At 43.7% G+C, this 27,520-nt stretch overlaps 1 protein-coding gene across 1 annotated transcript in view; it reads left to right on the top strand.

Moving 5' to 3' along the window:
* The window catches only part of PITPNM3 (PITPNM family member 3), a 767,267-nt gene that overhangs the window by 467,640 nt on the left and 272,107 nt on the right, over positions 1-27,520 (top strand). The window contains exons 4-5 of the mRNA XM_088449478.1: positions 18,471-18,547; positions 20,446-20,681. Of these exons, the coding sequence (XP_088305604.1) occupies positions 18,471-18,547; positions 20,446-20,681 (313 nt within the window). The remainder of the gene's footprint in view (positions 1-18,470; positions 18,548-20,445; positions 20,682-27,520) is intronic.

The following is a 27,520-nucleotide window of genomic DNA, read 5'->3' as shown; positions in this document are numbered from 1 at the left end:
CGGTGGTGTCAGGCAGCATGCCATCTTCTTCAGTGTTCATTTTCTATACACTTAACGCTGATTGGCTGAGAGCCGTGACAGACGGCTCTCTCAGCATGCTTTAAGTCCGCTCAATACAAAACCTCGTGACCCGACAGCGGTGTTGCAAGGTTTTGCCTCGTGTGAGAGATCTGGGGCAGGCAGGGAGATCTGAGCATCGCTCGGATCGCCCCAGATCCCCGAAATTCGGGTGGGTTCGGATCTCTTAGCTCCGAACACACTCTTCTCTAGTTTATTATCATTCTCACTTGTAGCTTCCTCTTTTTTTTTTATCCCCATCATCTCCTGGTCTCCCCTATCTCTCTCCCAGGCCCTTCCCTATGAGGCCATGGCCCTTTTTCTGGAGCACTATCTTATTAGACTGGGTTTAGTCGTGTAAAATGGCCAAACCTATCTAATGTCCTGGTTAGGACACCCTAACTGTTTGGGCATTCTACCCACGGGTTTATAGCACCCTCCTGAAGATGTGAGCAGTAATGCCGATGCCAGTGGCTATTGTGCCAGTAACGATACTGGATCAGAACCTCTATACACTCCTTCCTATACCTTCTAATATCCTGCCTATACCTTCTAAAGATGACGCTAATTTGCGTACGCAGTCATACAGTAAATAAAGACTTAAGACCTGGAATGTGTGGTTCCAAAGCACAAGTATTATTCAAGTAAAAGTACTGTCAGTTACACGCTATTGATCCAGACACAATTCGGCGCAAAGGAATTATACAGACCCAAGTACAGTATACATACGCAGCGCTTCCGGACCAGATGTTAGGCATCAGCAAGAAACCCCTCGTCTATCAGCATTCAGCACGAAGACTAAAGACCCAGTGTTGGGGCACACATATTTATACCCCCCAGGAATAGACAAAACAATAGAGACGTTTGTTGCTGATGCTATTGGTTCCCAAGGGGGATCCATCTGTTACAGAGCATTTAACAGGCTGATTCAAATAGACACAACCCAGCCTCCGACAACTGAGGGTCCCTAGATTCTCGCCACATGCAACATCCTAACAGTTATTTATATCATATATATTTTGTTGCTTGAAGTCTCTGCGGTCCATAAGTTGAGAATGCATGATGCGATCTCACCACCGATATCACCGGAATACTGTGGAAAGAGTATGCATCAGTACAAAACCAAACACGGCTTACTTAGCATGTATAAAACCTTAGTTACCAAACAATCTTTATTTCATAGCATTTATACTAAATGAACAACTTAAATCTTATACCTTAAAGCTTATGAAACCTTGTATGTGAATATGTAATGTGTGAGTATACGGAGTTTGATATAAGGACGCTAGTTAACTTGGAGCGTATGCGTGCGCATTTAGCTACTAAACAGCGTTTTCATTCGGGGTCTTATGCATTCGCTAATATGCGACTAGTTAACAGCGCAATTGTGCGTATTACTGTGTGTATGAGAAATGAGGAAAGATGCAATCGCATGGTGCTTAATAGTAATATCGCCATATGTACTTAAATGTGAGTTTATCTAAAATGGCGCTTGGGCGGCCATTCGCAAAATGGCATCTTGCAATCTCATTTCCATGATGGCGTCTTGCGGCCAGTCGCAAGATGGCGTCGCCGCGATTTAATTTTATACTGATATTGTCTCAGCCAATTTTCCAGCTTCGACACCAGAATGGAGCAACAATTGAATGCCCCATTGTGCATCCAAAACAAATAGCCCAACAAAATACAATTGAATCACTCCCACTGGGCATGACAGGGACTCGCATGAGTTTTTTGCGACCAAAATCATGTATTTACTAAAAATCATGTTTGCCTGTCTATTTTTATTCAGTGAGGATACTGAATGTGTTGTGTTGTGTGTGAGTTCAGTTGTATTGGCTCCTTCTCAATAGACTCCGCTGAGCACTGCACAGATTAGTGTGATCTGTACAGGCTTTAAAAAAGGGTTAAAAATGTGTAAAAAAAAATTAGGGTGTCGCCCCCCAACCGTCCCTCCCCCCCTCAAAAAAGCATAACTAGCCCTGGACCTTTGAGCCTCTTCTGGTGCTGGAATTTCAGGGGTAGGATGGGATATTTCTAGTAACCAGCATCGGGCTCAACCAGCAGGGGGGTAATAGCGTAGGAGGGGGACACACATGATGGGCACCGGCATGGTGGCACTTGGAGAACCACAAGTGTCGCCATGCCCAGACACTAAGTTCCTGCTGGCACCTCTAACCCCTCTGTAAAGAAAAAAAAAAAAGACGAGACACACACACTGAATGATTTATACATTTATTACACATCCATGCGCACTCACACTCCCACTTCATACTTACCTTAGAGGTGTTCGGTCCCCTTCTTCAGGTAGAAGTCCAAGGTCTTCTTAAAACAAAACAAAAAATGGAATTTGTGATACCCACGAAAACAGAACCTCTGTAAGTACATTCTGTTCTTTACAGTGCTTCCCCGAGACTGACAAGTCACCCACGAGGTTTCCTGCACTAAGCAGATACTTACCACATCACTGGCCAATCAGCAGCCCTTCTGAACATGCTTGTCTTGTAGACTGCATTGGAACCCTGTCTCCTGCTTCCAGTGCATATTGAAGTAAAAAATAAAAATAGGAATAAAAAAAACTGTATGGGAAAGCTGTCACAGGAGGGCCGTTGCTATGGTTTCTTGATATAAAGGGGTCAGTCCTATCCCGTGCGATGATCTCGCCAGTGCGAGTCATCGCGGCAGTGGCTGCACTTTACGACAGCCTGGATTCGCAAAATTTTGCTCGCAAACAAAATTTGCCGAATTCAGGGTCGAGTCGGGCTGTGAAGGGTGCGACGTGCCGGGCCGTTGCCGGCACTTTAATGCCATTGCAATGGCACATCGCACCCTTCGCCCTGAATAGGATTGACTCCATAGACAGAAATCCTAAATCCTCGGAAATAGTCTTATTTTCGCAGGGTTTAGAACTTAATGAAACAACGCAGCCGCTTCAGTAAATCCTAATTTTCCAGCCAATACAGAATCAGGCAACTTGTTGAGAAAAGCAAATTAATTATGATTTAATGGATTCAAGTATTGATTCACCATCGAGCAGACACTAATTAACCTTCTTTTACTGTAATATTCTGAGCAGATGAATGTTGGCTGTAGCTGCATTGTGTGAGAATGCCAAACTCTGTTATCTTGTGCAAGTTCACGTCAGGATTTAAAATGCCCTCAAAAGCAGCGCCCTTGAATTACTGAAATGAAATGTTATCACTATATAAAGAAATTTAATAATAATAATAATAATAATAATAACTATTAGTTCAGAAAATAGGGTTTGTATTGTGTTGAGAAGTTGTAAGTTTTGCCTAGTACTGTAGGTGATGGGGGGTCAGAATAAGCTCATTGTACTTGAGCTCACCACAACAAATCTGCATTTTACTTACAGGTGGATGGTGTCACCTATGGAAGCTCTGTAGTCTGCTGGGGTCACATTGATATCATTAGAATAGATTATGCAATCATTAGGTTGATGGTCTACATTGCGCTGAGGTTACCATATTGAAGCATCACAGTTTGTGTGGGGGGTGGAGTGACAGGATGACCCTGATTGTATGTATAAGATTCCTTGGGATTCCCGTAGAAGTGGAATTTGGGACATGAGTGTTAGGAGATACCTTGGGGCTCCTTGGGGGTTTGTCACAGCCTGTGAGCTCAGTGGCATAACTACTGCCCCCGCAGCCCCCGCGGTGGCTTGGAGGCGCCGGGTAGCTTGGGGGCGACGGGGGCAGTGGTTACGCCACTGCAACTGTGAGCGCTAACCTCTGAAGTGATCGGAGGCTAAGGAAGCCTCCGATCACTTGAGAGGCCAGCGTTCCCAGTAATGAAGTGCGCGGGTGACGTCATGACATCACCAGCGACCTGGGGAACCTGCGCGGCCGCGTCTGCTGGGTCTATTTAGATCCAGTCAGCGTGGCAGCAGGAAAGACAGACTGGATGACAGCGCGCGGTGTCAGGTAAGTACGGGGGGGAGGTTTGGGGAGGCCACAACTACAGGGGGCATCACTTGAGGGGCACAACTACAGCAGGCACTACTAAAAGGGGCACAACTACAGAGGGCACTACTAAAAGGGGCACAACTACAGAGGGAACTACTAAAAGGTGCTTATCTACAGGGGCACAACTAAAGGGGCCACTACTAAAAGGGGCACTACTAAAAGGGGCACAACTACAGAGGGAACTACTAAAAGGGGCTCATCTACAGGGGGTACTATTAGGAGGGGCACAACTACAGGGGACACTACTAAAAGGGGCACAACTACTGGGGGCACTATTAGAAGGGGCACAACTACAAGGGGCACTACTTGAAGGGGCACAACTACAGGGGGCACTGCATATGGGCACATTACAGGGGGCACTACTTTAATGGGCACAATTACAGGGGGCCCTGCATAATGGGCACTACTACAGGGAGCATTGCATAAGGGGCACTATTGCAGGGGGCATTGCATGAGGGGCACTAGTATAGGGGGCATTGCATTTTGGGGCACAACTACAGGGGGCACTGTATAAGGGGCACTAACTTGACACACACAGTTTACAGGTTATAAACTATGTTCCCAATAATCTGGTTCTACACGGACATAAAAACTGTGCAACCTGTCTTGAGCTGAGGTGACAGACTGGCAGGAGCAGAGAGGAGGGCTGGTGAAGTAGATCTGTCAGGGTGGGATGTAATGGGCATTACTGTTTGGCATAATGTGTATTTGGCATTACTGTGTGCACAATTTGCTATTAGGGGCATTACTGTGTGGGATAATGTATAAGGGGCATTACTGTGTGGCATAATGTGTTGTATGTGGCATTACTGTGTGGCATAATGTGTTGTATGTGGCATTACTGTGTGGCATAATGGGTTGTATGTGGCATTACTGTGTGGCATAATGGGTTGTATGTGGCATTACAGTGTGGCATAATGTGAAATAGGGGCATTACAGCATGGCATAAATTTGCTATAAGGGCATTACTGTATGTCATTATGTGTTATACATGGCATTATTGTGTGGCATGTGTAATGGGCATTGCTGTGTGGCATAACGTGTTGTAAGGGGCATTCTGGTGTGGCATACTGTGTTATAAGTTGCATTACTTGGTGTGTCATAATGTGTAAGGCACGTCACTGTCGTCTTTGGGTGTGTTTGATCTTTGGGGGGGGGGCGCCTGAAACATTTTTGGCATGGGGGAGCAAATTTATAGGTACGCCACTGTGTGAGCTAGATGGTCTCTGTAGATATGAATGGTGGTTAGAAGTAGCCTGGAACCAGCAGTGAGAATCCATGCAGCCCTTAAGAGAGATCCGTGCCTGAGCATGGGAGTTCGCTCACAAAGGCACCAGAAACCAAGAGTGAGGCATGTGCTCTATTATATAGTGTGTTCTGATGATCCTTTTGCTTTTTGAAAATGTTTTACTGCAAATTAAGAACTGTGTTGGAGAAGAGTAGGGTGAAAGTTTCTGTCTGATTCCCTTAGCTCAATTTAGGAAATGTGCTGGATAGAGAAAGGAGAGGTAAAAACTTTGTCCTATTTATTTCATTAAAGTGAGATGGTCTGCCCATACATTTATAGGGGATTGTACTGCACATAAATAGTCTTAATCATTTTTATTTTGTTTTCCTATACTCCCAGTTTTTCTACATTTTATGTCTATAATTCTTTGATAGCACAATTCTTCTCTTAGAAATACTAAACTCATATTGTCATTGTCAATTGTACAAAAGAAAAAGTATGAGATTATATGGTGCACTCTGAGAGCACTGATAAATTATAACTATGCCCTACTATCAAATATATTATTGGTTCCTTAAAACATAACCTTTAATATGTTCAATTATTAAATGTATATTTTATCCACTGTATTTGTAAATAGGCAAAATAAAAAGTTTAGAGAAGTGATAAAGATTTCAATCTTTTTAATCTCTCTAAGCTTTTTTATTTTAACATCATTTAAATTAAGAAGGGATTGAGTACACACCTATGTAAACTGATTCCTTTTTTCTTGTAAGTTTATTGTATATATATTTGGATCAAGGGTAGCACCTACAAAATTCATCTGTGTTAAATTTTACATTATTTGTGGTGAATGTTTGTAGATTCCCTTCAATACCACTAACATTGACCTATGGACCTGATTCAGACCCGCTCGCTAAGATGCGTTCGCTCGTAGTTGCCGATGGTTCGCATTGTGCACATGCATACGCATCACGGTGTGCGTGCGCAAACCAATGCGAGAGATCAGGAAGCGTTCGCATAGACAGCCCAGCAGAGTGAGTGACAGGAGAGGCCATTTGTGGGTGGTGACAGGGGCTGGAGGTGCGAACGCAGGCATGCTTCAGCGTCTCAATGCTGTTTCAGAAGCGTGCATAATTTGGAGGCAGTGTCATCATCATAGCACACGTCACTTGGCTGGATTTTACACTGAAGTGCTCGCAGTGCTTGCAGTAGGGTATGGTCAGCCACAAGCGCTGCGATCGCATCCAATGGTACTCGATGTTACATACACTTCCTGGAGATGATGTGCGCAAGTGGGCATCTTAAGACAGGCTGGTGGGCATTTGCATACAAAATGTAATCGTACGGCGAGACCTAGTGGGCGTGTTAATACCTTGCCGCACGATCGCCTGCCTTGCTGAATTTGCATACACATCTAGCGAGCAGTTCTGAATCAATATCTCTTAGGACCTCATTCAAAGTCTCTCGTTAGGGCACGCTTGCTCGCAGGGAGCGATAAACGCACATCAGCGTATGCATATAATTCGCAGTGCGTGGGCGCAAATCATTTGTTGCAATCTGTATTTGCTAGCTCGCAAGCCACTTTCAGGTTGCTGCTTTGAGTGACAGATAGTGCCGTTTGTGGGTGGTAACGGGAAGGTGCTTGTAAACGGGGGAGTGGTTGTGCGAACACAGGCGTGTTTGGCCGCCAAAACGGCATTTAAAGGGCATGCATAATTAGCAAAGTAGCGTCATCGCACATGTGACTTGGTTGTTTTTTAGCCTGAACTGCTCGCAGTGCTTGGGGTAGGTTAGGTCAACCCCAAGCACTGCGAGCAGCTCCGATGGCCCTCGATGTTCACGATTAATCAGACTCTTCCCGGAGATGACGTGTGCTGCGAGTGACAGATGGGAGGTTTTATAGTCCAGCATACGCTAACTGCCGTCGCTCACTAAGACATAGATGGCATCCTTACAGCGCAAAGAGCGATCGTTTGATTTGCGCACCCGGCCCCTTTTTGCAAGCGACTGATCACATCTTGTGAGAGACTCTGAGTGAGGGCTTTAGTGTGTTCTTTCCTTTTGCAATAAAAATGTTTGTCTATGCAAAAGCAACAGTCCCCAATACACAAAAATACCCCTCATTCTCATTTTGCCCTTGCACACTAGCATCCTCAATTTCTATTATGTCACCATCTTTACTTGCACTGCTCATCCACACATTTGCAGAGGGTGCAGAAATGGTGGAAGGAGGCTTCTCTGCGAGTACAATATCAGAAATGTCAGACTCACACATAGCTAAAATGGACACCCCTAGACTCTCCTCAGGGATTTTATGAACACAAGTTTGTTCTTCAGCCTTAGTGTTATTCTTTTTTTGGGGGCATTGATATGTTTGTTTTAAAGGTGATACATCTTCTAGACTTAAGCTGCATACATACATAAAGATTTTCTGTCCAACCATCCAACTAGTTGATTGGTTGGAATGAAAATCTGGTAACGTATGGGAGTAAATGATGATCAGCAATTTGCTCCTAAATGCCAAAAAACTGATGAAAATGGTCGTCAGACAGGTTTGTTAAATGTTTGATCGAAACAATTTGTTCAAACAACAGTTTTTGTCCGTTTTCCGGCATTTGGTAGCAAATTGCTGATTGTCATTTGCTTTCATACCTTACCAGATTTTCATTCCAACCAATCAACTAGTTGGATGGTTGGACAGAAAATCTTTGTGTGTCTGCAGCTTAAAGCTGGCCACACATCTAAAGATTATCTGTCTAACCAGCCAACTAGTTGATTGGTTGGAATGAAAATCTGGTAACGTATGGGAGTAAATGATGATCAGCAAATTGCTCCTAAATGCCAGTTTGTTAAATGTTTGATCTAAACACTTTGTTCAAACAACAGTTTTTGTCCATTTTCCAGTGTTTGGGAGCAAATTGCTGATTGTCATTTGCTTTCATAGTTTACCAGATTTTCATTCCAACCAATCAACTAGTTGGCTGGTTGGACAGATAATCTTTAGATGTGTGACCAGCTTTAGAGTGAGAAGGTGTTGCAGTATCATCATCATATGAGGTTACAGAAGAAGATGCCTGACTGCGTTTGGCCCCAGATTCCGCAGTAGGCATTCTTCTACTGCATGAAACAGCAATAGCACTAGCAGGACCACCACTCACAAACAAAGGCCGTGGCCTGAGCCTTTCCTTGCCACTGCATGTGGTGTATGGCATGTTGGCAATTTTACGTTTTTTTGGGCAGTAAGCATTCTCTTTGTTATTAGAGGTAATGTTTTCTTTAACATTGTGAAATATTTAGATTTCAGGTTCCCTTTCTTAAACACCTTTAGTAGATGTTGAAGTACTATCATGACTGGCTGCAGCACTAGTGCTGGGTTGCTTTTCCTGCTCTTCTCTTCTAATGACTGATCCAGAGCAACTCACAGCGCTATTAATAACGGTGGCACTTACTGAATGTTATGTTTTAAGTACAGTGCCTGAATTATGCACACTTTTATTTTTTTAAACACTGTGATTCACAGCGCTATTAGTAACGGTGGCACCTACTGAACATTATTTTTTAATTATAGTGCCTGAACCTGACACAGTCACAGTGCTACAGACCACAGCCCTTCACTGATTATGACGATGACACTCTTGAGTGTGACACATAGTAGCCCACAGCCCTTAATAACAGTCACAATCGCACTGCAGCCCAAGCCTTTCACTGATGACAGACACTGACAGTCACAGACAGTGCTGTAGCCCACAGCCCTTCACTGATGAGTGTGACACACAGTAACCCACAGCCCTTAATCACAGAGTCACAGTCGCACTGCAGCCCCGCTCCCCACACACCCTAACCCTCCAGCGTCCTGTGTGAGATGGCGCCCGTGATCATGAGGGAATTACTTTTATCGAATCTAAAACATATGAGATCTGACTCCGGGAGAATTATGTTTTGCCTCGTTTTGGGATCTGAATTTGGTGGGAAGACCCGAATCGGGGCTCGGTTTGACTCATAACCCCTAGGTTCGAATATATAAACAATCAAATGTCTTTGTCTACATGCATTTTCATATAAGGTTTTTCGTGGCCACTTATACGGAACCACTTGTAAAACACATGATCACGCCCGGAAAGGTATCGGTGTGTTTTCATCAGCAAGTAGATCTTACTAACTGAGTGGCACCTACTGCATGAATGAGGCAGAAAAATAGGACTCAGCTGTGAATCTCGATTGTTTAGTAAATCAGCCTCACTCTGTCTCTACAAAAAATCTTATAGCAACTAGATGTATATAGGTTAGTAGGAGGAAATTAGAATATAATTGTTATTAAAATGCTAATAAAGGGGTACAGAGCAAATACAGTAACCAACAACCCAATGTTACATTTAGCGTTGTATTTTGTTTTACTGAAAATGCCCATGTGGTAGACATCTTTAAAAAAAAAATAACACAATTGCCGTTGTTAATGCTGCATTTAAATAGGAATTGCACAAAATGTTGTCGATTGCATTGCAACAACAAGAAAATTCAGAATGTGACAGGGGGAGATGAACATTACTTTACCAAAGCTTCAATTACTGTTATAATTGGATGACTTCTACATCTAAAGTATATATTAGTTATTTAATACCAGGGAAATTGTACAGTTTTCCTTTTGTTTATTGTTATTTGATTTAGCTTTATAGATGTGGTTAGTCAAAGGTAAAACATACTGTACTATTTGTATTCTTTCAATACTGCCCAATAATACATAAGAAATTGACTAACTTGGATGGAATATGTCAGCAAAGAAAACCAGAAAATACCTTATATAAACTTTGGGTTGTTTGGAATAGATTGTTTCATATTTGACTGAATTTCTCTGTATAAATAATGTATTTATATGTTATTGTTTTCCTACGTATTCCCAGAGCAGCAGTAAATGTGTAGCAGCAGTGGTTAGATTTCTGAGGCTTGAACACAGAAATGTTTGTATTTGTCATCCCTGTATACTGAGATCTGACAAGCAGGAACCCATTCTGCAGCGCAGACTATGAAAATCGATGTTGGAAGTGGAGCGATATGAAGGGAGCTTTACAAACTAGCCACGATGCAGATAGCATTGGGACTCTGAGACTTTGGTGGTGGTGTTGGAGCAGTACTCTTAAAATGTAATAAAAATAGGATTTTTGATATGCAGCACTACTGGTCCCAGCAAGCTCAGGCAGCCATCAACTGCTTGGGTATGCAGACGCTTATGGAAATATGGAAATACAAGTGCAAGCATACTGGTGGCTGCTCCAACTTATTGCCATTTATAGAGGAACTAGCACCAACTTCACACATCGGGGGTTCAGGTCCCTGTTACTGAGTCGTATGGTGTCACCTTACTTCCATATGTGTCCTTGCTGGCTTCCTGCAGCATTGCTGAGACTTGTGGTCACTCATCTGTAACATGCAGTTCTTGCTGTTCTGTATCATGGGTGTTGCCAGTCACAATTTTAGCATGACTAGTTCCACAGCAGTTTAAGTACGGCAGTTAGTTACCTATCAAATGGTTAAAAAAAATAAAAAACACATGTTCATGTCCATGTTCAACTGTTTTTTGATCCTGCACTGCACGGAGGTAGGTGTAATGCGGTGCAGGGTCTGTGCAGTCTATTACTATAAATCACAACCCCTGATCATCTGCAGCTGCTAGTTAGGTAAGAGACAGGGAGGGGGGAAGGGGGGGGGGCAGCAACTGAAAGATTTTTTTTGTTGCCCCCCCAAAGGGGAGGGGCCGTTTGCCGGGGGGGCACCGTTTGCCAAGTGGGAGCCGTATGTCTAACTCTTACCTTGTGAAGGCATACGGGTCCCTCCTCATTGCTGCTGCTTGTTCTGGAGATGCGCTGATGCTGTTCCGAGTCCATCCTCTTCTCACCATGGCCACTCCCAAAATGCCATGCACAACGTCATCACATCCAGCACTGGCATTCTGGGAACAGTGGATGAGAGCAGATGGGTGCCAACAGGGTGACTGCTGCCCTGGGCAATAGCCCTGCTTACCCGCCCATCGTGGTAGGTGCCCACAGTACAATTGAATCTTTTCAGTTTCCTTCCTGAGACTCTACCCTTGTTAGCCTCATTAATGTGTGCTTGAAGCTTTTTATTGCACTGATTGAACTGTTCCTAGAAATAAGCTCTCCCTAATAAGTGTAACTAGATGGTGCCTAATACTTTACATTAAAGTACAGTATAGGGCCACCTCTGAGGGGACAAACACTTGAATTCCTTTCACAGTTAAATACTGTGCTCCCTCATATTAAGGGACATAGGGCCTGAATCAGGTTGGTTCGCAATGCTACGTTCGCACGTAGCCGGCCGATGTTTGCAATCTGCGCATGCGTATGAGACGCAGTATGCGTGCAAGAACCAGGTGGTGCGATCGAGAATGTGATCGCAGCCAGTACGCAAACCCATCACTCATTGATTGACAGGAAGTGGCGTTTCTGGGTGGTGACTGGGAGGTGGTCGTGCGAACGTTGGTGTGTCAGTGCGTTCATATGCCGTTGCAGGGGCGTGCATTAATTATTCACTGTGAACCCATACGCAACCTGCGTGCAGGAAGTTTAGCAACTTCTGCAGCAGGGTCATGTCAGCCACAACTGTGCGTGCAGCTCCGATGTTACTCGATTTTTAACGATGATTTTGCATACTTGCACATTAGTACGGATATGAGAAGAGGGTAAGGGGGCGGCATTATGTAGTGCTGGGCGTCTGCATCTTGTGCTGTGACAGCAGTGCGAATGCATTCATCAGCATATTTTCTCAGTGGCCGAGCACATGCGAACGCAGCATTGTAATCCAACCTGAATCAGACCCAGAGATTGAACAGTCTGCATCCAGCTAAGATGACCAGATAAAGACTTGCAGATTGGTTTTGTACAAAACATATGTACAGTAAGAAAGCAATGTGTCATGGCTCTGATATTTGCCAACTCCATAACCTCGGGTATGGTTTGCCTACTATATACAGTACGAACGCAAAACGTCCTGTGGAATCAGCTCTTGGCACATCTAACCGTTACTCGCAACCTTGCCTTTATCTTTTAATCTTTTACATATACATTTTTTTTTCCCTAATAGAGAAATGCTGCTCCAGGGTGAAATTCTTTCTGGAAATGTTGCCTTACTAAGGGCCGGACTTTTCGCCTGCCGAAATTTCCGCCTACATCGCATGTTTTTGGTGAAATACTTTCCGTGCTTGCGGCTTCTTTTCACCCTATTCAATTCCAAAGGATGCAAAAACGCGTCCCGGCGAATCTCGAAAGTTCTGTCAGATTTGGGGAAATCTGCCTGACACCCCCCAAAAGATGCACTGACATGGGGAATCACTATGGATACCACCAGATAGCCCTACTGAAGGTATTTGTTGTGCTTAAATGCTCTCAATAGCTGCTATTTACCGTCTTTGCACAAGTGGTGAAGAAAAGCATTTAGCAGGTTTTTTTTGCAAAAAAAAATAGTCCCAGCAAATTTGGGGTACATGAAAATGGGTGCAAGCATGGTTAAAAATCGCTAAAGTGAGGTCTTAAAAAATGCACCTTCAGCAAACACATGCAATCAAAAACACACATGGGCATACTTTGGGGACCCCCTGAAGTCTATTTCGCTAGTTTTTAATTTTATCCCCCAACTTTGTTTTTTTCCACCCCCAAAACGAAAAAACTTTTTTGGGGTGAACTAATGTTTTTTTTTAACTTTTTTTGTTTACGCAGTTTACCTTTGGGGGACTATACCAAGGCTGCAGGGGTGTTCCCGCAACTTTGCACCCCAAACCCCAAATTCTGCACTTTTTTCCGCCTCCATTCAGAGGCAAATCTTTTCCACTGGTTACAAGACGCACCTTTTTCAAAAGAAAAGTCTTTAGAATTGAATACGGGGATAAGTCCTCACCTGGCAAAATGACGTCACCGGCGAAACTTAGTTTCTAAGTGCCACCTGCCTTTTAAACTTGGCCACACTATCCCACTTCTCACTTGCTCCACTTTTCTGCCATTTTCTGCTATCCATTAGGTGTGAAAGAAGGGACCCAGCATTCACACACATTACCTGTCCCTGGTACCATTCGGCACATCCCCCTGTAAAGCAAGGAACACGTCTGTAAATTCACTTTCTCCATTAGGCCAGTGCAAATGTTTGCTTCTCCACTTCATAGATAACAAATCTATGCACATATGCTTAAATGGAATTTGTAGATTTGATTGTCTATAAAAAAGTGTGGTTTATTACTGTACCTTTCTGTCTCGATTAACACATTTATAGCATTAAATTATGTTAAAAACAACTTGTGTAAACAGCCTTAATTGTCTATTATTTTCTTTGCCCTTATATCTTACCATAGTTCTTACTGTTATTATATTAACTTGTAAAGATTTAATATTATATTGCTACTGTAGTACTACAACACTCTGCAACTCCTGGGCCCAATCCTAAACAAATTAAGGCCCTCATTCAGAGCCGTACGCTCTGAGCAGAGCGCACGCTCTGAATGAGGGCCGCCCTCCATAATTATGGAGCGTCCTCCCGGACGCTCGTATAGCTGTGGGTCACCACCCATAGCCTGTACGAGCGTGCAGTTTGATGGCCGCGATGGTCTTGACCATCGCGACCATCGCCACTGCGAGCCGGAGCCTGTGGTTGAGTTTTTCAACCGCAAGGCCCGGAGTGATTTTGGCTCTATCAGAGCCAAAATCACTCCCACTGACATCACTAGTGATGTCAGTGGGCCGGCTTCTGACGGTAGGCGTTCCCTTGGGAACGCCCCCGTCAGGGAGGCACGCCCACGGCACGCCCACCAAAGGGCGCGTGCTGTCAATCAACATCGACAGCACGCCCCCTTTGATCAGACACAACGAGTGAAGGAAAGTCCTTCGCTCGTCGCGTCTGGCGCATGCGCACGACGGAGCTCCCGCCGTCGTGCGCATGCGCAGTGCACAACATCGACCCACTTGCGAGCGGACAGCCGCTTGCGAGTGGGTCTGAATCAGGCCCTAAGATCCCTTAATCCCTCATAATAGTAAATGTTGCTTGACTGTGTCATGGCAATCTAACACCTAATCCAGAACTTGAGTATGTGGTTTAATTGTTCATCTAATGTAAAACACTTCCACTATTCTATGACTTCTTGCCCTGCGGAAAACAAAACATTCAGCAACAAAAAACAACAATGCTAAAATGACTGGCTAAAAAAGATCTAAACAAATGCAATAAAGTGAATTATTGTGACACAACACACATCACACTTTAAGGCTGAAACACAATATAAAATACACTTTTATATTCCATTATTAGCATATGCTCATATTGAGTCTGGAGTTGAACACATGTAATAAACATGCCTGCTTTCATGGGGGAAATGCTAACTAAAAGAGTAGCCAATTAAAAACTTAGGCCCTCATTCAGAGCCGGACGCAATTAGCGCTCGCTCGTCCTGAAAATAGGGGTGGCTATTCAAATGAACCATTCGCTGTTTGCGGTCTGTTCACGCCTCTAGGTCTGAACGAGCGAACAAAACTTGCGGTCGCTTTTTGGGAAACTACGCCCCCTGGCCGCTCGCATCCTACGTCATGTCCGCTATTTATTAGATTAATCGAGTACATCGAACAGGGTATGAACTGCTCGCTATTCTTGTGGTCGGTTTTTGCTACCACAATTTTGCGAGCAGTTCTGGCTATAAAATAACCCAGTGACGTGGTTAATGACGCTGCTGTTTTAATTATGCACACCCATAAAACGCCCGTTTTGACCTTTAAACATGCCTGCGTTCTGATTTCCACTCCCCGTTTTCAAGCACCTTCCCCTGTTACCACCCACATACGCCTCATTCTGTCACTCAAGTTAGCAGGCATTCGCTATTTTGCGAGCACATGAATTTCGACCGCACTGACTGGTTCGCGCATGCCTATAACGATCCGTACGCATGCGCAGTTGGCCAAACATCGCTCGGAGCGAACGAGCTACCGCTTACGAGTGGCTCTGAATCAGGCCCTTAATTATGAATGTTGTTATAAAACTTGATGACCCTTAAAGATCACATATTCTTTTGATAAACACAGAGGTAACCTACAATTAAATGGACTGAGAAATTAATGTTCAATTTAAAGTCAAACTGCACAAACTAAGTTGACCTATTGCTCTATTTCTACAAGCACAAGGTATACTCATATTTTTTAATAATAATTTTGTTATAAAGTCACCATTGAATGCATATCATTCTGTATGAAAAAAAATATAGTCCAATACATTAAAATTTAACAATTAACTGTAGTAACTGATTTTTACTCATTCGGTATGTGTTATAGTCTAAGGCCGCCCATACAGCATTCAGCAGGTATATCACCAAGCTTCACTAGTCACAGAGCAGAGTATATAACATACCTAAAATGGTGGCTGCCTTGTATACCCCCTAGATAAGCCCTCCCCTATTCACATTCCAGCAGATTCATCGTAATGGTTATGTGAACAACCGATCAATCGTTTACGAAGCATCGGATCGTATGATCGTATGAAAAATCGTACACCTTTGAACTAGAGATGAGCGGTTCGGATTCTGTGGAATCCGAACCGCTCCGAACATTGGGGATCCGAGTCCACCCGAACCCTGTTCGGGTGTTCACCGCCTGACTCGGATCCCCGTTCGGGGCCGAACGGCGGCCGCCTGATGTCGGATTCTCACTAGAGAATCCGACATCAGGTCTCCTCGTGTGTAGGGCAGAGGGCAGTGATAGCGCTCTGCCCTACACAGACACAGACACACAGCCGCCAGCGGCAGCTGTGTGTTTGTTACAGCAGCCAATGAGAGTCACACAGACTCTCATTGGCTGCTGCACGGAGGGAGCCGGCTGGAGCTCACACATGAGCTCCGTCTTCCGGCTCCCTCCTCAGCGTGTGACAGAGCGGACGGCGCGGGAGCGGGGATACAGGTAAGTTTTTATTTTTTAATTTGTGCAAGGGCCGGGGGCGCTACTGGGGGGGGTCTGCTACTGGGGGGGGCTATACTACTGGAGGGGCCTGCTACTGGGGGGGGCTATACTACTGGGGGGTCTGCTACTGGGGGGGCCATACTACTGAGGGGCCTGCTACTGGGGGGGGCCATACTACTGGGGGGGGCCTGCTACTGGGGCAGCCTACTACAGGGGGGGCCATAATACAGGGGGGGCCCATACTACAGGGGGGGCTACTACAGGGGCAGCCTACTACTGGGGGGGGCCTGCTACTGGGGCAGCCTACTACTGGGGGGGCCATACTACTGGGGGGGCCATACTACTGGGGGGCATACTACTGGGTGGCATGATAATGGGGGGCATACTACTGGGGGGGCCTGCTAATGGGGGGCATACTACTGGGTGGCATGCTAATGCGGGGCATACTACTGGGGGGGCCTGCTAATGGGGGGCATACTACTGGGGGGCATTCTACTGGGGGCACTGCATAGTGGACCCTACTACTAAAGGGACTGCATAGGGGGCACCACTGCTGGGGGACATTGTGTAAGGGACACCGCTACTGTGGGCATTGTGTAAAAGGGTCACTACTGTGGGCATTGTGTAAAAGGGGCACTACTGTGTGTCGTAACATAAATAAGAGACACTACTTTATGGTGTAATGTGAATCAGGCCCTATGTGCGGTGTAATGCGAATAAGATTGTGCACTGTGACTCCTAGGGCCGTAGCCCACTTTGTAAACAAGTACTGTGACTCTGCTGGCCGTACCCCACTGGGTGGGTGCACTACTTTTCATTTCTGCCACTGCTGTGTGGCAATGTGTCATAGATGTGCTTTATACTGTGGCGTCTGTGTCGTTGTGCCGCTGCTTTGTCGCTTAGTGTAACCAGTCGGCTCACTGCAACCTTTGGCCAATAATGTTGAAAACAATATTATAAGCTGTGATATGGTCTAAATTGACTGGAAATTAATATTATTGAGGTTAATAATACTCTAGGAAGAAAAAAAAGACCAATTTATGTGATTTTAGCTTTTTTTGTCAATTATTGTAAAAAAATCCAAATCCAAATCCAAAGCCAGTCACCGCAGTTTGGCAAATCCAAATCCAAATCCAAAGCCGGACGACGAATTAGAACCAAATCCAAATCCGGCAAAAATGGTCCGGCGCACATCCCTACTTTGAACACATCGTATCTAAAATTTCAAGGGAAATCATATAAGACAGGTTGTACGTCTTTTTATTGCACCGTGTATGGGCTGCATAAGCTCTCGCATGCCACGTCTCCACAGAATTTGCCACAAGCATAACACCTTTTCCACATCACTTACCATGAAAGAAGTGGTGCTTGCATAACAATGGGCAGAGTCCCTGATTCAGAGCCGGACGCTATGACAGAGCGCTCGCTCTGAATCAGGGCATCTTTTTTTTTTTTTATGGAGCGGCCTCCTTGCCGCTTGCATTGCTGTGGGTTGCCACCCACAGCCAATGCGAGCAGCCAGGATGATGGTCGCGATGGTCAAGACCATCGCGACCATCGGGCTTGCGACAAGACCCTTGTGGTAGGGTCTCGTGGCCGCAAGCCCCAGAGAGCTTTTGGCTCAAACAGAGCTGGAAGCTCTCCCACTGACATCACTTGTGATGTCAGTGGGGCCATCCCCAAACGGTAGGCGTTCTCATGGAAACGCCTCCGTCTGGACAGCCACCCCCCCGGCCCGCCCACCAAAGGGGGCGTGCTGTCACGCAACATCGACAGCACGCCCCCTTTGGTGTGAGACCCGGAGCGACGGATTGCCTTCGCTATCCGGGTCTCGCGCATGCGCCCGACGGAGCAGGCTCCGTCGTACGCATGCGCTCTGGGCCACCATCAACCCGGTTGCGAGCACTCAGCGCTTGCGACCGAGTCTGAATCAGGCCCAGTTTCAACCACAAGTTGCCATTTTGGGAAGGCTCTTGCAAAAGGCTGGACAGATCATGGGCAGGGCTTATTTTATCCTTATTATGCCTGTCTCATTGTTGAGATGTAGAGCCGCAACAGGTTGTGCTCCCATATTGTAATAAAGGAGTGCTTCACCCCCAGCTGTACCCGCCTGGTGGAATAGGTCATTTATTTTTAAATAATAATGATAATCTTACTTGTATGACATTGATTACACAATAGTGCTTCTCATTATCATGTTCTCATTGTTCCGTTTTCCAATTGGGTGGAATTAATTGGTTTTCTTTTTAATTGGTTAAATAGGTGATCTCTACCGGGTCCAAGGGAGGAAACACCGGTGCCCCAGACAGAGCAGCTTTGAGATACAAGAAGACAGCGAGGTGAGTACATCATCATGCAGCTTCTTTACCATGATAATAGAGGATATTTATTGTAATAGTGAAAACACTGCAAAAATGGACAGGAACATGAGCAGATAAAATTTGTAAAAATGTTCCATATTTTTTTTTTTGTAATGATTTAAAAAAGTACACTAAATGTTACTAATTCCATGCAAAATCTGGATATGAATGTTCTTATAGACACTTTTAGAAAAGGCTGTGATTTGAAAACATTATGGCTGGTAAAAATCCCATCTGCTATCAATATAATAAGGATGAAAGAAGCTTAAAAGTAAAAATGTATTTTAAGAAGTGTTTAATGTTCCTTAGGGAGAGCTCTATACTTGGATACCCTGCATGTGCTCCAAATGTTACATTTCTTGTAAGCACAACATAAACCGTCATGAAGGTGGTGGAAGTATAATAGCAAATGGCTATAATTGTAAACATGTATTTGTTTGTAAAATTGTTTTACTGAATAAGTTTTAAAATTTACACATTGTATATGTATGGGAGAGCTCTATTTATTACCTGAAAAATCTGTGCCACAATAATGAGCCCCAAACCCCATTGGGCACCTGTAGAACTTGGGTATTAAAACACCCTTCTAGTTCAAAACTTTTTTTTTTTTTTATAAAAATAGGTTTAGCCCAAATATTTCTGATTTAGCTTGTAATACACTATGGCCATGATTCAGAGCCGCTCGTGAGCGCTGTGCGCTCGCAAGTAGCCCGATGTATATGCACTGTGCATGCGCCGCATCCGGGAGCCCTGCCGCGCGACTGAAGTTCATTCGCTACGGGGCTCGCAACAAGACGGGCGGCTGTCGATGGTGAGTGACAGATCGTACTGTTTTGTGGGCAGGTAGGGGGGGTGGCTTGACAAACGCAGGCATTCCCTTAGGAACGCCTGGCGTTTGTAGGGAGGTCTTACTGACATCACTAGTGATGTCAGTAGTTGACTTCCTGCTCTGTTAGAGCAGGAAGTCCACTCGGCCTTGCGGAAGCCTAGACCCTACCGTAAGGGTCTCGTCACAAGGTCGATGGTTGCGATTATTGCGATGGTCTCCTGGCCGCTCGCACAAGCTGTGGGTGGTCTCCCACAGCTTTGCGAAGGCGGCCGGAGAACAAAAAAAAATGCCCACAATCCCAGTGAGCAGCCAGCGACTGTGAGCGGGCCTATATGTTCTATAAGCAGGAGAACCATGAGCAATCAATGCAAAATATTTATTGTGCAGCTCCAATATCACAGTTCCAGAGAAACTACTCATTCTGGAGCTGGTAGTGATTACTGCCCTCTAAAATACAGAATGTATACACCAATATGTAGTATGTGAATAAAGCTTAGTGGATGGTTGACATGGCTCTATCTATAAGCTTTATCCATATGTTGCACTTAGTGCTTTATACTAGGGGTGAGCGGGTTCGGTTTTACTCGGTTTTACCCGGATCTTTTTATTGGCTATCGCCGAACATGTGTTTTGGATAGCGAATAAAATCGAGCCAAATTTGCGGTAGTGGCGATAAGAACTGAGTAAAACCGAACCCGCTCACCCCTACTTTATACATACTAACTTTTCCATGATGTCACCCCTTACAGTCACTTCTTACCATTACAGTTACCAGAAGGTGTCACTGGGACATCATGGGCTGACACATGAGATCCCAACAGCTTTATCAGCTGGGGCCAAGGATGGTATAGCCATAAAAAAATAAAATTGGTTGATCATCTGCTTTAACTGAAGTCATAGGTAGGCAGCCTGTAGCTTTACAACTGTTGGATTCTACAAAGCCCAGCATACCAGGCCAAACTCAATTATCCAACAATAAAAAGTATTGAAAAAGTGCTGTATTCCCAATAAAATCAAATTTTCATTGTTTTCTTCTCTCTCTATATAGGATATAGCACCAGAAAGTAGCTGCAAGACACATGTCCTGGCTCTTGTCCTTCATGGTGGCAGTATACTGGATACAGGAGGAGGGGACATCAACAGTAAGGTGGCAGATGTCAACACCTTCAGCTCTGTATTTGAGAAAGTGACCAGAGCTCACTTCCCAGCGGCTCTTGGCCACATGTTAGTGAGGGTGGTCCCTTGTCCTGCAATATGTTCTGAAGCCTTCTCGCTGGTTTACAAGTAAGATAGTTTCCTTGCTATACATTGTTTCCTTTTTCTATGGTATGGAATGATCATATTACAGTTTTACAATCAACGTTTGTCACCCTGTTGAATGAAATAAGAAATGTTTTAGCATTAAGACTTAACGTTTCCTTAGTTGATGCTAAGGGAATGACTGGCATGTTGGATATGTCTTCTAATATAACCTGAAATGTAAAATGTATCATTCTGAATCTTGCAAACAATCTATTTTACCAATGTTCTTGGATTATCATGTACACACTGGATACTACATTATTGCTGTAAAACCCATATGTGAAGTCATTAGAGCACATTAGGGGCATATTTAGCACAATTTGCATTCAAAATGCAATTGTGATGTGTTAATTAATATCGCATTGTGATATTAGATATTATCACAGGTATTTATCATAATAAAGAGCTTGAGAGAAAGCCCTGTCCCGGGGAAGTGTCGGCATCAGGCTTTCGTAATTGTGAACTTCCTGGGGCACTCTCTGTACTTGCCCAGTAAGGCAGTGCAGAGTGTGCAGATGGAGCATGTAACCTGTGTCTCTGTCACCGAGGGCCGGCAGAGAGGGATTCTGAGCATCCCACTCCGAAAGAATCTGCGAAATAGTATCTCAAGTTTGGTGCAGGGGGCAGGCAATATTTATGTGCCACTGTTAATTCACATTATCTTGACCCTTCCATCCATTAAGTTCATACCTCAAGTGTGTGTGTATGTGTGTAGTAAGAATGAAACACCCCATCTCAGAGCGTTCAGATTCTCAATTCTACCGTAGACTCGCCCGGCCCATACAAACCTAAGGAGCCACGGCCACTCCTTGTAATGGCGCGGTGCAGGCAGCTGTGTCACAGTGACACATTCTGACTGTCACCCGTCCGAGTTTACATTTTCATGTCGCTGGCCACAGCCGGGCCATGTTGCCCTCCACTATACGGCACCCTACTCAGTCGTGTAACCAGAATATCTGTGAAAACAGCCCACCCATAGGCTGCTATAGGCTAACGCCATCTGGAGATGGTGTTAGCTACTGGGGCTTCGCTTTCCGAAGCTTGGTAATTTCGACTGCATAGCAGGGCCCATAGAAAATGATGGGGGCTGCATTTGCGGTTGCAATTGGGGGGACCACGGCCAGGGCTGGATTAACCATTAAGCAAAATAAATACATGCTCAGGGCATCAAGGGAAGAGGGTGCACCACAGAAATTTTCCATTGCCAGATTTAGCATGAACCATATGGTGCAAACTGCAAATGGTGCAGCTGAACCAGGTTCCACAAAAAGGGGCTATATACAATAATAAAATAATAATAAAATAGTAATAATGGAGATTAATGATATACATTAATCTTGGGAATACAACAAAATTAGAATCTATTAACTGGTAAACTGCCACACGGTCCACCAAGGCTCACATTATCGTTCTAGTCTTGGTCATGTCGGCTGTCCCATTTAGTCATCCACTGAGAGTGAGTGCAGCAGCGCTTAGTACAGTGTTGCCAGATGGGGGGTATTCTCCCATTTTGGAGGTATTTAAAGGCCATGGCAAGAATTTTGGAGATTACTTTTCATTGGGGAGCAAATATATATATGGGGGCACGAAAATCTTTTAAGTGCTCAGGGCCTCTAAAGGTTTTAATCTGGCCCTGGCTATGGCAGATATTGGAGATATTCGCTGCCAACCATCCATGGTACATATGCAGTATACTTAATATTTGTGGGTACCCCCCGAAAATGTTTTTTTTTCCAGGGGATATCCTACAAATATTGAATGAAAAATAGACCACTTAATATTTTTAGTTTAGTAAAAATGTCACTAAAACATAACAACCAAACAGTAATAGTGTAAGCTGGAAATGAAAGCAATTGTCTGATTAGATGTTATCGTTTTGTGCGATTTTAGTAAATAAGCCCTAGTGACTTGAATTGAGCATGCATTGTATGTTACTGCAAAGCTTTTTAAAACTATTTTCTTCTATTAGTATATACTGTATAACAAGATAAGTCATCATGACTGTTCCCAGTCAACATAAATAAGATTGAATAATCTAAGTTAGTAAATATTGCCTACCAGTGAGGAAGCTTCAATCCAAAAATTGTAATGAAAAAAATAATAATACAAATTGATTCTTCTGTGTAGGCCAACTAACAAAAATAGAAAAATACTTTTAAAGCAAAACAATTATGAATGCATCATGACATTTTCATTGAATTTTGTAGTAATGTATCATAACCTTGGGTAGCATTGATTAGTTCCAGTAAAGCAGTACATTGTCACAAATTCACCCAAAAAATATACATTGTGTTATTAGACATACACTAACAGTACACAGTACTCTGTGTTTCTGTCCTAGAACTGCGGTAGTTCTGCAATTTTGACCAGTAATATTTGATAATACCTCTTTTTTTTAAAGCTACAGCCTAAAAGTGCTAATACACCTTCTGCTCTGCCCACTTGGCCCAATGGTTGATAATTCATAGATGTGTCAGTATTATCTATACATGTGTTTAGACAAATCTCGGTGATCAAACCACTTTATACAGTACTCTGCTCTAACCCCATAATCTGAGATTAGACAGCTCAGATTATGGGGGAAATGTTTCAAGACTTGTAGAGAGATCAAATGGAGAGAGATAAAGAACCAAACAGTCAGCTCCTAACAGGCTGTTTTTAAAAAATAACAGGAGCTGATTAGTTGTTAGTTTGGGCCTGATTTGTCAACGAGTCAGATTGTTAATGATCCGCGGGAGCGAGCATCGTTGGTGGTTTGGTGCACACACACTGGACGATATGAACGATATCGTGATCGTTCACTTTTATCGTGTATGTCCCATTAAATGGTGCCCCAACCAATCAGCTCCAAACCGTAAGATTAGTAATGAGTGATAACATGAATATCACTTGTTGATATATCTGGGCCTCTATCTCTCTCCACCAGTGGCAGCTCCAGAGCTGGGGCTGCAGCGAAGTCCAAAATTCATATAGGGGAGCCGCACCAACTGCCAGTGAGTCCTGACCGGCGATGTTTTTTCCAGAGTTTGGGGTGGCAGTTAGAGTGACTCCCCTATTTGAATTGTGGACTGTGCTGCAGCCCCACCTCTGGAGCCACCATGCTCTCCACTTTATCCCTCTCCAAGGTTTGATAAATCTCCCCTTTTTTTGAGTTGAACTCATATAATATTTGCTGAATTTATACATATATTGGCATCACTTGTGCATAACATTAATATTTTTTTCATTTAGAGACTTTACTGTGTTTCGAGTTCTAATTTTTCACGTGGAATAATATTATAAGACACTTACTATTGACTTTGTTACTTTTTAGCTGTATAATATGAACTGTGGCCCCAAAAGAGTAAAGACAATTTTTCTAGGGCAGTGGGTCTGCTTCAGAGGTGGACACAGGGCCTGAATCAGGCCCGGTCGCTAAGCTGCGCTTGCTCGCTGCCAAAAGGGGCCGGGGATGCAAATTCTGCAATCGTACTGTCTGGCTTAAAGACGCCCTCTATGGGCTGTATTCACTTTGGAGCAAAAAGCCATTTTCGCGTGTTTTTGGCGGAAACGTTTTGCCGATGACGTCATTTTTGCCTGTTTTAATTTTACTCCGTATTCAATTTGGAAGACTTTTCGCCTAGGCAGAAAGTCAATGCAATGTAATAGGTGGAAAAGTTTTGCCTATGAATAGCAGGCCGAAAATAGTGCAGAATTGGGGTTTTGGGGTGCAACGTTGCGGGAACCCCCGTGCAGCCTTCAGATAGTCCCCCTAAGGTAAACTGTGTCAATTTAATTTTTTTTAAAAACACCCAAAAAAAATCACTTTGATTTTGGGGGCGAAAAAAAAAAATGTTGGGGGACAAAGTTAAAAACTAGCGAACTTGACTTTGGGGGGGTCCCAAAGTATGCCCCAGGTGTTTTTTTCATTGCAAGTGCTTGCGGCAGGTGCATTTTTCAAGTTTTTTTAAACTTAACTTTAGCAACTTTAAAATATCCTGGCCCCCATTTTCAAGTACCCCAAATTTGCTGGGATAAATTATTTTCTGCAAAAAAATCTCCTGAATACTATTCTGCACCACTTATACAAAATCGCTATTTAGCAGCTATTGAGCCCGTTTAAAAACACCTTCAGCAAGCCAAGTCGGGGGGTACCATAGGGAACCCCCATGTCAGAGCATCTTTTGGGGGGTGTCAGGCTGATTTCCCCAAATCTGACAGTTCTTTCCGCTTGTTTAAGTTTCGCCGGGTCCCGTTTTCACCTACTTTCAAATTGACTACGGGGGTAAGCAGGCACGCGCACGATACTTTTCCGCCTGCAAAACACGCGATGTAGGCGAAAATTCCGGGAGGCAAAAAAGTTTTGCGGCTCAGCACAAATTTAATACGGGCCTATGTCTGAGAGGCAGTGCCAGATTTGGTCCACATGGGCCTAGAGCTGAAATTTATGAAGGGCCTATTGTGTGCCACCCGAGGGGAGTTTGATAAGCGCTGTGGTGATGTGGGGCATGCCTAGTGTGTGGGTGTAGTCTACACAGAATGTATCTCCATGGAGGCGATTGCAGATTGTTTTTGTTGTTGCGCTTATTGTGGCAACTTTTGTTGCTGCAATTGCGGGTTGTAGTTGTGCAATTGTGGTGTATATAAGCTGTTGTGACTGTTGGTTGTCGCTTTGGTTGCATCAACCGTTGTTGTGTAGATTATAGGTTGCTGCTTTTGTTGTTGTAGAGATTGCGGGTTGTTATTGTGGCAATTGTTGCGCGATTGTGATTGGTTGTTGCAGCGATTTTGGATTGTTTTTCTTGCGGCGAATGTAGCAACTGTTGATGCGGTGATCGTGGGTTGTTGTAGTTGCGGTGATTGTGGTGATTATAAACTGTTGGATTAATGGTTATTGCAGTGGTTGCGTCAACTGTTGTTGTGGAGATTATAGGTTGTTGCTTTTGTTGTTGTAGAGATTGTAGGTTATTATTGTGGCAACTGTTGTGGTGATTGTGGTTGGTTGTTGCGGCTATTGTGGATTGTTTTTGTAGTTGTGGCGAATGTAACAACCGTTGATGCGGCGATTGTGGGTTGTATTTGTGGGTTGTTTTTGTAGTAGCGATTGATTTTTTTTATAGCCGTGATTGTGGGTGGTTGCGGCAATTGTGGATTGTTTTTGTTGTTGCAGCGATTGGGGGTTGTTGTAGTTGCAGTGATTGTGGTGTTTATAAGCTGTTGTAATTAATGGTTGTCGCTTTGGTTGCATCAACTGTTGCTGTGGAGATTATAGGTTGTTGATTTTGTTGTTGTAGGTTATTGTGGCAACTGTTGTGGCGATTGTGGTTGGTTGTTGCAGCTATTGTGGATTGTTTTTGTAGTTGTGGCGAATGTAACAACTGTTGATGCAGAAATTGTCGGTTGTAATTGTGGTGATTGTGGGTTGTTTTTGTAGAAGTGATTGATGTTTTTTGTTGCTGTGATTGTGGGTGGTTGCAGCAATTGTGGATTGTTTTTGTTGTTGTGGTGAAATGTAGCAACTGTTGATTTGGCTTATGTGGGTTGTTGTAATTGCTGCGATTGTGGGTTGTTTTTGCTGTAGGGATTGGGTTTTTTTGTTGCTGTGATTGTGAGTGGTTGCGGTGATTGTGAATTGTTTTTGTTGTTGCGGCGATTGTGGCAACTTTTGTTGTGGCAATTGCGGGTTGTATTTGTGGCGATTGTGGTGATTATAAGCTGTTGCGATTGGTTGTCGCGGCGGTTGCATCAACTGTTGCTTTCGAGATTATAGGCTGCTGCTGTTGTTGTAGAGATTGCGGGTTGTTGTGGCGATTGTTTCAATTGTTGTGGCGATTGTGGATTGTTTTTCTTGCAGCAATTGTAGCAACAGTTGATGCTGCGATTGTGGGTTGTAGTCACAATTGATTTTTTGTTGTTGCTGTGAGTGTGGGTGGTTGATACAGCTATTGTGGTTTGTTTTTGTTGCAGCGAATGTAGGAACTGTTGAGGTGGCGATTGTGGGTTATTTTTGTTGTAGCGAGTTTTTTAATTTTTTTATGATTGTGGGTGGTAGCTACGGCGATTGTGGATTGTTTTTGTTGTTGCGGCGATAGTGGCAACTTTTTTTTATTGTTGTGGAGATTGTGGGTTGTTGTGTCAACTGTTTTGGCGAATGTTGCAAGGAATGTGGGTGGTTGTTACAGAATGTGGCAACTGTTATTGTAGCGATTGTGGCAAATATATATATATATGTATACACACAAGTGTGTATATATCTATACTACATTGAGCACGCAGTGTTAATTTTGAAAATTTAGACTAAAAGTAATCGTCGACTACATTTTTTTGAGGGCTAAATTGTGATGATAATGAAAATACAAACTTTTTTTTTTATAACTCTTTATTTGAAATGGTCACTCAAACTACAAAGTAGTACAGAAATAAAAAGCGGCCACAAAAGCTCAAAACAGACCAAATTTTTAAAACAATAATAAACATAAAGAAAAAACTAATCAAAATATTTGATAGGAAAGAAAGGAGCAAACAAAGGGTAGGCGGGGAAGTAAAGGGGGAGAACACGACACATAAGGGTCGATACATAACAAGCATCTAAAAATGATAAAATACAGCAACCTAGGGGGTAAAACAAAAAAGTTGGAGGGAAAACATCAGACGTTGCCCATTTTAATAACGAAAATTACGACAAACTCTGTGTTCAGGTTTAAATATGCGACTGAGACTAAAACTTGTTTCTAAAAACCTTGTCAAAATGAACACTGTGAGCGCGTTGACATTCATCTGATAAAATGTCGACATGATGAGAATATTGACAAAATGTTCCCGGTGGTCTAGCAGTGACTTAT

Source organism: Taudactylus pleione, unplaced genomic scaffold (genome assembly GCF_031769625.1).
Source record: "Taudactylus pleione unplaced genomic scaffold, aTauple2 ptg000485l, whole genome shotgun sequence".
NCBI lineage: Eukaryota > Metazoa > Chordata > Amphibia > Anura > Myobatrachidae > Taudactylus > Taudactylus pleione.
This window is presented reverse-complemented; position numbering and strand designations above follow the sequence as displayed.